Source organism: Rhipicephalus microplus, chromosome 8 (genome assembly GCF_043290135.1).
Source record: "Rhipicephalus microplus isolate Deutch F79 chromosome 8, USDA_Rmic, whole genome shotgun sequence".
Lineage (NCBI taxonomy): Eukaryota > Metazoa > Arthropoda > Arachnida > Ixodida > Ixodidae > Rhipicephalus > Rhipicephalus microplus.
This window is the reverse complement of record NC_134707.1, coordinates 25,177,202-25,192,906: the sequence shown is the minus strand read 5'-3', so window position 1 is coordinate 25,192,906 and position 15,705 is coordinate 25,177,202. Positions and strand designations below refer to the sequence as shown.

Sequence of the window (15,705 nt, the reverse complement as noted above, 5' to 3'; positions counted from 1 at the left end):
TCCTATAAAGTAAGGATTTCCGACATTGTTCATTCGTGACGTGTATAAGGCACCAATAAATGATGCCAAGAATAAATAAAAATGGTGAGGGAGACTATTTATTAAGGTGAGGTAGCAGAAAAAGCCCTATGTACAGCGCGGTAGAAAAAAGTTTCACTGTCGCAAGCACACACTCAGTCACTGTCGCTCCCACTGCCAAAGATCTCCTCTTCGTCACGCCTTTTCTTTTCTTCCTCTTCGCTCGACGAAGACCCTGACGCAGATGACGACGACGAAGCCGACCTTTTTCTTGATCGGGCGGGGCTCTGTTCTCCATTCTCCTCCTCGGCCTCGCTCTCTGCCTCCGACTTCTCCTCTGCCTCCGATTCCGCTTCTGAGCCTGCAGTAAACCATAGAAAAAACATTAATGGTGATCATTCATGCGTGAAGCTGTATGTATGAAAACAAAACTCGTGTTAACAACCACAAGGCACAGGCTCTTGAAACTTGGTTACTTTTTGAAAAATTGGAGCGAAATCACTCTGCACAAGCCAACACTGGTCATCTAATGAAATGTGTTCCTGTTCCTTCAATGTGTTCCTGTTCCTTCAATTTACAGAGCTGATAATACTATGAACCTGTTTAATGCACTGCCATGAATGCTTTACCTTGTGAATGAAACTGTTGAGCTTTCATGAGTGAGCGCATGTGCGCAAACTTTGATGGTTTGCGACACGGATGTACGAAGCCTGGCGATAAAACTTGGCACAACAAAAAGATTCAGGTTGATGGAGAAGCATTCACACTGAATAATGGAAGGGCCTCAATGCGAGAGACACTGCTAATGACATCGTCACCACAGCAGGTGATTCGCTGGAACAGAAACTTACCGTACTTAGCAGTATGTGCTAAGTACGGTGAGGAGGGTATGGTTTTGGCGACCAACATGACTCGGTGCTCATTGAACAATGAGAGGAGAAATGAAACAAAGTATGCTCCTACGAAGTATGGGTTTACTTTGTAGAACGAGGGCGTAATTTTTGCTTCTCCTGTTTGGCCGCGACAGTGTCTCACCTTTCTCCTCCTCGGCAGCTTCCTCTTCCTTTTCGGCTTCCTCCTCCTCTTCTTCTTCTTCCTCCTCGGCTTCCTCTTCCTCCTCCTCTTCTTGAGGCTGCTCCAGTTGGGTGAGCCTGGCTTGCTGTAATAAGACGTGCACATGTGAAGCAATCCACGGCAACAGACAAAGCAGGGAAAACGCTAGAAAACCGATCGCTCAGTGCAGTTTGCATGAGTTAGCTGCAAGGCTCACAAAATAAGAAGTGACATTATCTACCGGTTAAACCCTCTCGTGTCGCCCGTCCCATGTCAAGTTGGATCGAGCTCGGGCACTGGCTGTTCCACTTTACGCTAAGAGTATCTTTCTTTTGTGGTGAATCTCCAGCTGACCAACATGACAGAGCAACAGTGAGTGCAAGAAATTTCTGATATCTAATTTTAAAGGAGCCCTGCAACACTTTTTCAGCGTGGCTAGAAAACACTGCCAATTGGTAGTCGAGCCTCTTGAGAACAGGCAAATTAAACTATAATATAATGCGGCAAGCAGCCTAAAACTTACAAGTAATTCTCAAAAGCGGGTATAGATCGATCCCTTTTTGTCTACAAATAATGCCACATACCCACATTCCTGCATATTTAAAGTGGCCCCCACAAGATACTACTACGTACCCGCGCGCACTGGAAGTGAGAAGCACACCTAAAGCAAAACAAGAATAGAAACTGCTCAAGGCCATGAGGCGCACTGACAAAGGAGTGCATTATCTTGCCCCCTTGTCTCCTCTTCCCTGCATAGCTTTCGACATGCTTTCTGACACAAAAGGAGAGAGAGGAAGCGTTTGAAGCATCCTACAAACAATTGTAGCTCTGCTCATACTTGGCGGATTCGAAAAATTTTCGCTGCTTGTGATTCGTCAAATGCCGTGCGCTAATAGTAGACTATTTCATTCTCACTCGGCAAAGTGTAGCAGAGCCACTGTAGGCGTAAGCTGTTTAGGATAACGGAGGGAATATATATATATATATATATTCAGAGCAAGTACACCCACCTGGGTCTTGTGCTCCATCTCGTTGAGAGGTCGGTGTCGCACCACCAACTTGGAGTTGTTCGGCTGGACGCCAGGTTTGAGACGACGCTTCGTCAGTCTCACCCTGAAATGCGGCGGCACATTGTTCATTGCAAGTGGTGCATCGACTTCCCACATAGCGGCGCTTTTTAATATGTGTTGCTGCTATGTCTTCAACAGTTTTATTTGCATGCATGTTTGCTCATAAGTCAATCATTCTCAGCTCTATCCTGCTACACTGTGCAAGTTTCTACTTTCTTGTTTTATTACAGTGTATGAAATATTCATTCATTTTAATGCAGTAAGAGTTCACCCAGAATACTTCCATTCTCAGTTACAATAAAACGTATAAAAATCCAACAAAAGAACAATAAAACTATATGGCAACTGAACTACTAAAGCAGTTTTAGTTTTTTGGTCGTTCTTATTTTATTTTTACAATACAGCAATTAGCCCATATCGGCGTTTTGTGAACTGCAACAACACTACTTTGTTTTTGCTTAAGCACCAGTCACTCATTTTACTTTGGAAAACGGACGAATCTTCCATATGTATGCATCCAAGTGCACATTAATCTTACAAATGAAATGCATATTGTCATTCCTGCACGAGCAGCGGCGACTTAAAAATATTTTTGACCAACTGGCCAAAGAATTGCCCTACCTAATTAGGCTGATTAAGGCATTTCAAATGTGAAATACATGTTCTTACGAGTGCAGGCACAGTTGGACATCGAATAAGATACCACGGCCAATAATACCGCAATCGTCCATATCTGTAAACCTTTCAGGATAACGTGGCTAATGCTACAATGCAATAGATCGCAGACATTTTCAAATAGAAAATGCTGTTACCTCGTTTCAAGCTCGTTGTAGTACACTCCATCATCCCGGAAGACGAAGAAATAGTTTTCTTCGTACCCCTTGGACGCCTTGTTCTTCACGTTCCAGTTGTACTCGCGAGCCATGCGGTACTCGTACCTGTAAGCGCACGTGAAGAGTTTTTCTCAGAAACGCTGCCTTTGCATTTACGCAATGCTTGAAAAAGATTGAAGAGAATAGTAGCTGTACCAAATTTTTCCTTAGTACATGCTGCCAATAGTAGCAACAAAACACTAAGGCCGAATGAATGCAAACAGAAATGTTCACATCTACACTGTTCAAGTTAGCAAGTGACAAAAATGTCTGAAGAATTACTGTATACAATGTATACATTGGCTCAAGGAAATGCTGAAAAACTCTACGCTTCTGTGACATCAAATTTACATTCCACAGAGACGTGATTAAGACATCCAGATGTGTCGTCAGTACAAATGTAAGATTTCAACTGAAAGTAACTGTTCAGAACACATTACACAAGCACCACATCATAATAGAGTGGCTGTTTCCCAAAGGCGGGGTATTCGTAAACATGCATTTTTCTATATGAATTTATGTCTCTTCTACCAGCATAAATTAGCAGATAAATAGAATACTGCATTATAGTGGTATTCTAATGCCACCCTAATGCACTCATATTCTTGTTTGAACTTATGCTGACTGTACATGGAATAATTCCAATGTACATGAAAGGCGATGACATTTATTGGCTACGAAAGTGCAAATTGATGCTTCTAGGATGTGGTGATATATAACGAAGAGTTTTGTACAAGCTAGCTATATTTCAAGCATTACAGTGCATGATCTTTACTAACGATGTCACATTTAAACCAAGTAGTCTGGAGGTCACCAGGACAAAGCAATTGTATAGTATTTATTGTAGTTTACCTATTAGGTACAGAGTGGAATGCCTAGCTTTCATAGTGGTTATTAAAGTCCCGTGAAACATACTGAGCTTCTGTATTCTGAACTGTCTATAAAACGAGCAGACCATCAGGTGCCATGATAAGATGGCCATGCTAAATTTACACTGCTTACGCAAAAACGCATTGAATTGTGTTTCGGCGCGACACAAATTTTGCGATGGCTCAACGTTAAGTGGAAACCACCGAGCACAAATGTCCTTCACAGGTGCAGGGCAGCCGCACCGCAAATATACGGGTGGAGATTACGTTTTGCCTTAGGTTGTAACCGGGCAGAGTCTAATGTTCTGTCATTTGCGATGATGCTGCTGTGCTCTAGCACATCTGGGCACAATGTGATTATACGGGCAGAGATTACGTTTTGTCTTGGGTTGTAACCAAGCATAGTTTGATGTTTGACGTCATGTGGGGTGATGCAGTGCTCTAGCACATCTGGGCGCACCGTGATCATATACACGGAGATTGCATTTGGTCTTAGGTTGTAACCGCGCATAGTCTGGTGTTCTATGTGATGTGGGCTAGAGTAGTGCTGTAGCATATCTGTTCGAGATACATGTTTATGCATATATCGGCTCAGGTGCAAGCTTGGGTACTTACGTAGAGACACCCAATTCGCTGCAACATTGTCAACGAAACATGAAACGTTAGCACCATCCGATTACAAGTGCTGGAGGTATTCCAAACTCACTCGTCATCGTCCATGTAATCCATGCCCTCCTCGGCATCCCTCTTCCGTTTCTTGATGGTGTCTTCAGTCGGCAGGAAGTAGGCGACAAACTGCTCTCCGCTTTCATCCATCACACCTCTGCAAAGAAATGCATCATAAAAAACAATTATGAGACCTTCTCTTACAGGAAGAAAAAAAAGGGAGGGGGGGGGGGTGAGCAAAGTATGGTGTGCGCCAGTCTCATCTACATTTATTTATTCCTAGTGCATTGCACAACGTTCCCTCCCAACTCTTTTTTGTTTCTCCATGCCGCGAACCAGACCTTCGTATGCGTGCTTAGCAGTTCGAGAATTCATTCGCCACAGTCATAATCAAGCAACAATGTTATGTGGCAGCATGAAATTGTTGCTTGAGTATGACTGTGACCGACATGAAACAATTGCTGAATATGACTTTTCCCTTGATAGAAGATCAGATATAGACATTGGCCTCGAGGACATACTGTGGCGCCACCTACATGATGACGTCTCATAGGATGCCGGGTTGTGTTGTCTGCTGGAACACCGCATTGTCTGCGCTTCTGCTGTGGACACCGTGCGTGCTTGCCTTTGTTATGAAGCTCAGTGCTTAAATAAGCGGTAAGACCTGATAATACGGGCAATCAAACTACGAATCGATGCCCCCGTTGGCACTCTCGTGCCTAATTTGCATCGTAATATCGCAACTAAGAACCGGTGCAGCCATGGGGGATGCTGCAAGTGGTGTCGCGAACGCAAAGCTGCTGTATTCCACAACTACAATCTTATCTGTGACGTCAAAACGATCGCGGCGCTGGCCCCTCTTGTGGAGGCCCTCGCGACCAATATTAGGAACAGATGATCACCGACCAGCCCACAATTCAGAACGCATTAATTGCCGGAGAATAGCCCATCAAGGATGTGACCTGCGCATCACCGAGGGCCACGTAAACTCGCCGGAGCCGGTTCTCTTGCGTACGGTGCTGCCGCAACTGAAATCTGCAATTCGCAACAGGGTTTGCGAGAATGTGTTCTGCACACTGTGAAAGTAGTGTCTGATATGCTGCTAACTCTGGGCACACAGGTCGCTCTGCAGACTGAGCCATGTTATGTGACTTACCATTTATCAAGAGTCTACACGGCCAAAGCCGTAACTAAGCGGGAGTTCAGGGAGTTTTGACATCCCGAGAAATTTATCACTTTTCAGTCATTTAGCAGCTATGGCATTTAACAACCCCCCGATTGCATACCTTACTGTAAAAATTACTAAAAAAGACCATGATATTGAAGTCATCCACTGTTTTATGAAAATAATCAGCAGTATGTAATCAGTGCCTTCAGATGTTCTTGTGGATTTGCTTGTTACATCTTTATCAAACCAAGTTTCCAAAAAATTACATTTTTTAAATGGCACACAAGCCAACACGCTTCAAAGGACTTCAAAAATTACAGCGAATTGCTGCATTTACATGTTTGCTCTAGTGCACTTCGATATCGTGTGTACAGCGGCGCATTCTGCAAGGTGTTTGACTATGCTGTCATGCCTGCCTGGATGAGTGCCTCATATTATATGCACGCTGCGGACTGGTCGTTTTACGCTTGTTTTTGTCTTTTCTTCCTCTGTGTCAATCTTGACTTTCGCGCTGATTGCTACCATAGATTCATACCAACTGGCCCAGTTATCTATTTACGCTCTTGTTTGTCTACAGGCTGGCAAAGTCTGTTCAATATGACGTGGTGCACTCTTCATTGTAAAGTATTCTGCGAGATGTATCGAAGAGATTTAACAGTACACAACTGAATTTATGCTGCCACAATGGCCACCTGAAACAAAGCTATACAGTACTCGCATATTCAAACACAACTTCATTTTTTTTATGTCTAACAGCCGCTATGAGCAGTTGCTGGCGAAAACTATCTAATGTGGCAACAAATCTGGTCTCTAACGGTAATGTTTGCTCTCATGTAGTGTTCATGTCTAAATTACTTGAGCGTGACATGAAGTGCAGAGGCTGAAAAGGAAAGTGCATGAGTTACTTAGCCCTAAATGTTTGCATTTCAGCCGGCGAGCACTCTGCATTTAAGAAACCTACCACCAGGCATGTCGAGCAGTTCTTTATTTAAAAACGCCGATTTCACGAATGTACCTTTTTTTTTTCATGTACCACTGCATTTCGGCAGCAGTCCGTAATTCCAGAGTAATTCCACATTAAATAATTATTTATGTGTTCACTTATTTGTTAATAATGTCAATCCTACAATTTAAAAAACCTACGACCAGCCATGCAGGGCAGTTTCTTGTTCAAAAACATTGATGTTACGAATGCAACCTTTTGCAACGTTTACCGCTGCGTTTTGACAGAATTCCACATAAAAGAACTATTTACGCCTTTACGCATTTGTTAATATAGTCAATCGTAATGAGAATATCACCAAGGACATATCCAGAGGTTATTTTACCATACGAAATAGCAATCTGTACAAATTGGGTTACACATAATATGTATGCAATTAGCTGAGGAAAACAGCATGGCTTGCAGAAATAATAACAAACACACTGAAACAAACATTGAGAACGAGCAGTAAAGCAAAAGGTAAATTACAAGTATCAGTAACATATGAGATGAGCACGAATGAAATAAGACTACACAAGAAACTAACAAATTATGTTTTGAAAGTTCCACGAGAGAACAGGATCCCTTACCTGATCATAGCCTGAGACATTTCTTCCAATTGCGTGATGGGAGCAGGGTCAGAGTCAAACATGACTTGTGCGAATGGGTATTTCCATAACTAGAGCAAAGGAAAGGAATGGAAGTTCAGTGGCAATCCAGTGGGAAATGCAAGGGGAATGCGTAAGTGCCACCTTTACTTACTGTAATAACTTTCAATTACCTTAATAAAGTGAACTGTTATTCCTGCAGTAGCTCAATAACGTTCCTTATCTTGACCAGTCCGCCATTACTCGACTTTAGCCTAATAACATTCCATTACCTTGACAGTCAACTGCCAACCTACATTAGCCTAGTAAGCATCGATTACCTTGATAGTAAACTGTTACCCAACATTAACCGAAAAAGCATTCAAAAAAGATTATTAAAAAGAGCAGGCAGAAAACATTTGTTGCAAATAAATGGGCACAGTCACTTCGCTCGCTGCCGCGGCCACATTAACGAGAGGAGTGCGCTGCTCAAAGATAACAAAGTAAGAACTGTGACGGTTGTACGCGCACATCCTGTGTATAGCCGAGCGTTCATTTTGTGCGTCTTTCTTTCTGTTTAAGTAGCATGCTTTAAATGTCGAGCTGTGACAATTGTTTGTCCGCGCTCGTCCTGTGTGTGCTCATTTCGTGGGTGCTATCTGCTCGAGGTGTGCCCTGCAAGTTTCGAGCTGCTTGTAGTTCCTCGCATGACATTGCAACTTGTCGCTGCAGCATCCACTCCTTCGCTCTTGTGGGGAAACAATGCACAATGAACGCTCAAATACCTCTGCGAGAACACATTTCACTTTATGTTATACCGATTCCTAAAAAGACTGATCACCCACATTCTTTATTGGCATGCGCCCTACCAGTTGTCTGCTGTAAACATTCACGGCATGCAATATCCCACTTTCTCTAGTAATCTCAACTAGCAAAAATATCAGGTACCTGCATTACCTCTTTACTCGATACCGCCTTTTTTAGGCGTCGTGTACGCGGAGAGGTGGCAGTTCTCGTTTTTTCACTGCTTTTCGACTGTAAAGGCCTCAGTATCTATGGTATAAGTGTAATGCGAGGTGTGATGTCATGGCTGGTGCACCAACTATCAAATTGCGTGCACGTAACTCACGTCTGAGTCGGGAAACAGTGGCAACACCTCCACGGGCTTGACATTGGGCTTGCTGTAATGGCTTTCAATCTAGGAGAAAGGCAAGCGGGTAAAAAAAAAGTCACCAAGCCAGGGTTGCATGACCAATAAGCTTGAACAACAAGTTGGGCAAAGTAAGATTAAGTCAAAGTGCTTCACAGCGTAGATAAACAGCATAAGTTGTTCAAGATAAGCAGCAGTGAACAGACACAGAGAGACGAGTTAAAGGTAGAGTTTATTTGCAACTTACCACCGAGCCTAACTCGTTAACCAACTTTTTGTCGGGCAAAAAACATTGTTGCATTGGCCATGAAAAATAATGCACATAGTATTACTGTTGTTTCCACAATCTACAGTTCGTGTAATATGGCGCAATTTCGCTCAAACACTTACAACAGAGCCAATGTCACAGTGACACGATGCACTTATCATGAGCAATTGGTCATAGTTGTTATACTGAAAAAACAGTGTCATAGTTTCAATTGGTGAGTACTGAACACCTCTTTTTGCACCAACTCCGCTGAAAAATATTATCAACAAAAAGTCAATCAAGGCATTCAAAATGATAATCTCCTAGTATGTATGCATTCCATCAATAAGCTATGGCAAATAATGCTAGTGGAGCCAGTCTTTGAAACCAGAGTGTGTGAGTCTCGGCCCGCCATCGGAGAAGCACATACTTCAATGCCACCTACAAAAACACTGGTTATGAAGTGAACATGGAGGGCGGCTAATGTCTTCGTAAGATGCACCAGTGTTGTTAAAAGTGAAAAAAACAAAACAAAAAAAGCGTACTGGCTTTTGCGCCTCTTCAAAGGTCTTGTTGATGGCATTGATTTGGCTCTCCCTGTCCATGTACAGGTCTTCCTCCTTGAACAGTTTCTTGACATTGTAGCCAACCCTGCAAGCGAGCAGTATCGACTTCGCTTTGGTCGGCCAACACGAAAGAGCTCGTCGGCAATATGGATTGCAAATCAGACAAATTTTGGAAGCACATTGTCTGGACAGTAGCTATTCGGCCGAGAAAGCGCTGAACAGCGGTGCAGTGGTGGCACTAACACCGACAACTGCATTTATATACGCTTCAGTGGCACCTTTCCTGGGCTGCCTTGTAGCTTTACAGAGTACACTGTTATGGGCTTACAACAGCCAATTTTGGTGGCGTAGTTGTCCACCACTGCAGGTTTTCATCGCAGCTATCTCGCATATTTAAAAAAAAGAAATGGGGTTCGATGCAGATTCGAACCCATGCTTCTGGCATGGCACACGAGTGTTTTACTAGAGAGCTACGCCACTTTTTGAAACCTTTTTGGAAAAAAAACTTTTACAAGCATTTTTTATGACAAGAAAACACATTTACAGGTGTAATATTGCATGCCAGAAGAGTAGAACTGCAGCAGGCACCACACTATAGTCGGTTACAACTTCAGAAGCACATGGCATTACCTCCTCAAATGGGCATGCAGATAAGCTTTCACCAATCAGCAATGGACTCCGGAATGACATCATGACTCCGGAATGACTGCTGGTAAGCCTTGTGTTTCGAGAACGTTGCCGAGCACATGAGCCTATTTTGTCAGTCACTGACTATGGGACTATTTCTTTAGTCGTGGGGGCGATCGATCGGCTGCCGCGATTCAACCATTTAGACGGGCCTTCTCTGGGCTGCAGAAGTTATATCCGACCATAGGTGAAGCACAAAATGAGAGGGTGGTTCAATGCTCATCGCCAATTACAAAGGGATCAGGAATGATTCTTGAACATTGTTGTCATCATCCACCCCAGCAACAACTAAGTGTAGGACACGTAGGTGTACGTATTACCTTAGAAATGTGTAGTGTGTCCTTTTCTACTTTGCAAAATAGGCTTATTTATCACGCAGTGGGTACTAAACAACTGTACTTGCAGCAGGTGCCCTAAAAGAGCTTACGACAACCTCTATGAAGACTGCCCGGCCAGCTTGCGCAGTGAATGTGTTCAGCATTCTGCGCAGGCCTGGTGTTTCTTTTTAACCACATGACATAGATTGATTACAGAAAACAAGAGCAACGAATAGAAAACAGCCTCACGGCTCCCGCTCCTTACAGCAACTCTAAACTGCAACCCGCGCAGCTGCAATGACCACAAAGTGGTACAGCTAACTGCCGTGCGCCATCACTCACTTTGTCTCGGTGTTGACGCCCGTCTGACCGTATCGACTGAACTCGGTCGCAATGTACTCGGTCTTCTTCAGCCAGGGGACAACCAAGTTGTGGTGCCTTGACCTGCGTGAGAAAGAAGACGCGTTTGTACCATCCTAGAATTTCCCGGTGTAGTACCCATAATGCCATGTGGGTTGTTCAGCTTCACATTTCCCAAACAGCTGTAACACATCAAGGCTGCACAAGGCATACAAAAGTGACGAGCGCAAGATGGTAAAATTCAATGAACCGTTACTGTCAATTGGCGAGCTTTCCAAGTGGCATTTAACAAATTGTAACCACAACGAATTATAATTGTCCTGGCTGGCAAGATCCATAACTGGTAAGCCTACTAAAGAAAATCGTAACTAAAAAATGAATCATAACTATTATAACTAGAAAGCTTCACAAATGGTTGGCCTAAAGGAATCGCAACTTCAGTGAGTCAGAACTCACAGCTGTCACTGTGACTTGGCCCTATAGTAGACATTTCCTTCATGCGAATTGCTCTGCTCAGCTCTAAACAAACATGTGCAACAGTACCTTTTTGAATCTTGTGGTGTGAGAGTGTCTTCTTCAAGCAACTTCTCGTCGTCGGGATGCAAAACAGCTGCAAGTGATTAAAAAGGACACTATTCATTTTTCTTTTCCTTAACTTTGTATTCACCAACACGGCAATGATGTACACAGCAGAGCGATAATCGTAACGCATTCTGAGCACACTTTGCATTTGAATTACATAACAAGCCATTGCAGACAGACACAATGTCATAATTACAAGTGAATATCAAACTACCATGCAATTACAACTATGTAGTAATTGCTGTACAATTGTAATGCATAGCAATTTAAGCATGCACTATAGAAAATGATCCCTCTCTTCCCCACCTGTTTCATTGGACCAAATACAGGTTACTCATCGCTCATCGAGATTATTCTTAGACAATAAAGAACATAACAGGCAGTACAAGTACGAAAAAGAGTTATAAAATGCCGTATTTATTTCAAAACGGCCCCCATTCCAATGTGCAAAAGAGTTTAGACACACACAAATTAAAAACAAAATAATTCAATCGAAACATGCACTTTGGCTTTCGTACCTGATGAAATTAATAACAAAGCACACTTGAGAGATCATTCAACAGTTTTTCACAGCTAAATTGAGAATAACGCTGACTTAGCCTCACTAGGAAATTATGAGCTACAATATTGTGTAGTAAGATATCAAATGAAATTAAATTTTTGTTTGTGAAACGTTGCATTCAAAAACTCGCAAAGTAAAAAAAAAAAAGGCAAAAGTTCAATAGGATAAGCTGGAGATCATAAAGTGGCTTTTACCCTGCAGTAAACTTTAAAAGACTGATGATGATAAAATAATAATGATGCAATTTTCAAGAAAACACCACCACGGGTACTACTGTTAACTCACAGATTCAAGGACAGTTGCATGTCGAAGGGTCAAGCTCACCATTTGGGTCAATCTCGTAAGTTTTGGGGTCAATGAGGTCAATTGTGACGCCCAGGTCGTGCTCTGTGAGTAGGTCATGCTTGTAGTTACGTTCCAACGAAGTGGCCTTGTATGAGACAAACCTGAATCGAATGAAAACATCAATGTGAGAACCCAGTCTGATAACAAATTTGGACTCTCTGATATTTAGATCCCGACATTATAAAGTTGTTAATGCACATAAAACATTCTTTTCGTCAATAGTACCACAAAATGCTCGTCGTGGTGTTTATAGTGCTCCATTGCTGACCCAGAGATTGCTGGATCGAATCCAGGCCCCATGTCAATGAAGGCGAAATGCTAGAAGCACGGGTACTTAGACTTACGTGCATGTTAGGAAAACCTGCGGTAAATATTTCAAAGCTCTCCACTATGGCGTCCCTCATAATCACATTGTGATTTTTGGAATTGAGATCCCAGTGATTATTGGTACTGCCATCCCAAAATATTCATGGTTCCTTCCCTAATTTCCTTTCTACTTCCCAAGTTCCAAAACAGTGCTCGAGATGCAAATATAGCGGCACAGATTCCAGCCTTCTGGTGAATTTGCAAATGCATCGCACTCGTACATTCTTTTTGATATATTTCTTTAAAGAAGCAATCATTCAGCCTCATTTATACGTTGTTGTTACAGAGTACCAGTCAGAAAACATGATTGGGTGGCACCACCAATCACATTTCTTTTTACAAATGTGGAGCACATTTGAAGCTTCCCAATTCATGGAACAATACTTAGTTGTTTTTTTGCTTTTATATGTAATCATAATGCAATTCTCTTTTAGACGGTAGAACAGAACTGGTGAAATGGCTTGGCAATGGTGTCATCGCTCACTACATAGATATGCTGAAAAATATTGTCACCTCGCAAATATTTAGCCATGTAATCACGAGCATGTATCTTCTCTCTACATTAGGAGCATGTAGCTTGCAAACATCAACAAAAGTGCACTTCATACTTTCTGTTTAATTTCAAGTCGCACTTTATATTTTTTTCGAGTTATTGCTCATTTTCAGATAATTTGTCCAAAATGCAAATTACAAATAACTAAGTTCAGGATTTTTTTTCTACATACCTATAGCAATATAAATGATAGGTACTCCGGAACAATTGTGAATGCGGTCGAGCACCACGATCGGAGATGGAACGAATGCGCTGCCAGGGCAATGTTATCCATTTTACATGTTAATAATCGAATACAACATCCAAGCGCTAGTGAGCTCAGAAAAAGTTTTTGACTACGGCGCAACCCAGGCTTCGCGTTCTTTGCGCTAAAGAGGTTAGTGCATGAGGCATGCGCTACAAACGCAAAGCGATTGCGTATGCAGAACTCTGACCATCATACTTTAAAACTGTCTATTAATAGCATGTTAGTTACTGATATAAAACCTGCCTAAAGTGGTTCTTACCTGTTCGGCTCAAAAGGATAGGAGATGAACTTTGGGTCAAACGGAATATCCGGCAGGGTATTGCAATATTTGACGCGGCAAACAAGCTCCGACCTGCGAGAGAAGGCGTTTAAAAAAAACACTGCATCAACAACAAAAAAAGGGAAAACGAACAAACAAATCTCATATATGAAAGCAACCATAGAGTTTTCTAATATACACTAGAGGGAACTCTGGCACTAGTGTCTATGGTAGCTGCAACGCACAACGCTTCAGCGAGCATGGGAATGATGGGCAGTACACACATTTGTCTAATTTTTCTACTTCTGGCCTGCATCTGGGTCTGTGTATGTTCGTGTGACTTGGAGCTGTTTCCTCAAGAAACAAATATTAGCAAATGTCCAGCATTTGCGCTCCACAACCTTATTTTTTTTTTTTAGGCTTACCATTTTGACTCTGGTCATAAAGTTCAAAAGGGTTTTCTTTCCTTCAAAACAAAACCGTAACCAGCAATAAGCGAAGCCACAAGTACGATTTGCCGCCCGCTAGTACGAAGACTAGACAGATGTGTGTACTACCCATCATTCCCATGGTCGCTGAACGATCGCAGCGCCAGAGTCCCCTCTAGTTAATTTTAGGAAACTCTATGTAAGCAACGATGCTAGTAGGCACCGTGTTGCGCGCAGCACCGCCGCACAGTTATCTTTCGGTCGCACGTAAATTCCTAAGCAGCGCATTTGCAGTGGCGGACAGTCCATCAATGAACGGTACACAATTAGTCGGAAGCAAGAGTTTGTGGAGCGTCTAAACCCCGCATTCAGAAACGCTCCATGACTTGAAAGCGCCTTCAATGCAGCGCGCTTGAAATGCCTCTGTGTGTTCGTGCTGCCTTGGTACCACCTGAAGACAACGTGTTTGTGCTGCATTGAAGTCGGTGGCAAGTCAAGTTCAAGTCAAGCAGCGTTTATACGTGGGGTAAGATACACGGGCACTGCGTACCACAAAACGGCGATCAGTTATAGGATAGTGGTGTTCGAATCGTCCAAACTTAAAACGTTCACCAGAACCGGGTTAAGAAGCCGATGTGTGTAATGGCAGTAGCTACGTACACGCCTAATTGCGGACAGAACGGTTGAACACAGTTGAAAGTTTCTTGGAAGCACTTTTAGAACACCTGTTGCGTGGACTACAACGAGCTTGCGCGCTAGAAAAATTATAAAACTAAAATCGATTCGTCAAAACTTGATGAGAATGTATGTTCGGAACGCACAGGTTTAGAAGTTGCGGCTAAGAACCAAGAGGCGCGCTAACAACCACTGCGTGCAAGCTTCGGTTCGCTTATTCCACTAAGAAGATCAGGGTTTTACGCACGCTGGTACTCTGAGAACGAAGTACCGTTCTCGTAACAAGTGGTTGAAAGCGAGATCGGCATGTTGGTGCGCTCAAAAACTTTCCTCCACTGGCGAAGTGAAATGAAAGGTCGCGGCACGAATTTCCGCTGTAACAACGCTTACCGTCGTTCCCCGGGTTTCTTGCGATCTCTTTCCACCGAGGAAGAGCCGGACTGTATAGTGGGAGCCATCGAAAGGCTACGATCACGTTCCGTTCACTCAACACTGTTCACGTACGCTTCAGCTCGCGAACTATGCAAGTAACGCATGCAAGAATGAACTACAAAGGAGCCATTGCGCAGTGTCCACGTCGATGCCGCGTGACTGCACGTGAGAGGCTTCAGTTTTCAGTTTCGTTTTTAACGGTTGTTTCAACATGGCAGCTATGACGTTTTATAGCCTTTGAGATTAGCAATTATGTTTTACTATTGGATATGATGATAGCGGTTAATGTTTGTTTCCCTGAGTGCGGCACCAATGCCGTATTTTTTCTCTTCTTTTTTTGAAAGTTGTGTTAAAGCACAGTCTTGGAAATCTGCAAATATTGCCCAGAGAATTGTTAATTTTGGATATCACCAGATGCCCTGATAACAGGCTCGTTTAAAACACAAGCTCGAGCTTACAATACTTGTGGTTCTGAACATGCGTGCGTGACTTTCTACAAAGGTGCCAACGACTGGTTTTCAACAGCACGGTGACAAAAATGGCCTTGATGGTTCACTTTCGAACTTACAGTAAATAAGTAACATAACCTTTGAGATTTGGTCTTCAATGACAAGACATTGGGTGCAGGACATGCTGAAGTAAAA

The 15,705-nt window shown here is 42.8% G+C and overlaps 1 protein-coding gene across 1 annotated transcript; it reads right to left on the bottom strand.

Moving 5' to 3' along the window:
- Nucleotides 1-82: 82 nt before the first annotated feature.
- atms (RNA polymerase II-associated factor 1-like protein antimeros) lies at nucleotides 83-15,204 on the bottom strand. The gene is made up of 13 exons (XM_037416440.2): nucleotides 15,020-15,204; nucleotides 13,527-13,619; nucleotides 12,081-12,202; nucleotides 11,156-11,222; nucleotides 10,595-10,696; nucleotides 9,228-9,333; nucleotides 8,415-8,483; nucleotides 7,289-7,377; nucleotides 4,589-4,705; nucleotides 2,954-3,079; nucleotides 2,082-2,184; nucleotides 1,054-1,177; nucleotides 83-379 (listed from the first exon to the last, which is right to left on the bottom strand). Exons 1-13 carry the CDS (start codon nucleotides 15,085-15,087, stop codon nucleotides 174-176), a joined length of 1,392 nt encoding a protein of 463 aa, XP_037272337.1. The 5' UTR covers nucleotides 15,088-15,204; the 3' UTR covers nucleotides 83-173.
- Between the last annotated feature and the right edge of the window lie 501 nt (nucleotides 15,205-15,705).

Excerpts from the sequence above, each read along its gene's own strand:
- atms (XM_037416440.2), bottom strand. The coding sequence starts at position 15,087 with ATGGCTCCCACTATACAGTCCGGCTCTTCCTCGGTGGAAAGAGATCGC. Across the intron at positions 7,378-8,414 it reads CACTGTTTCCCGACTCAGAC|TTATGGAAATACCCATTCGC; the intron begins GTGAGTTACGTG and ends CCTTTGCTCTAG. Across the intron at positions 4,706-7,288 it reads ATGTCTCAGGCTATGATCAG|AGGTGTGATGGATGAAAGCG; the intron begins GTAAGGGATCCT and ends ATTTCTTTGCAG.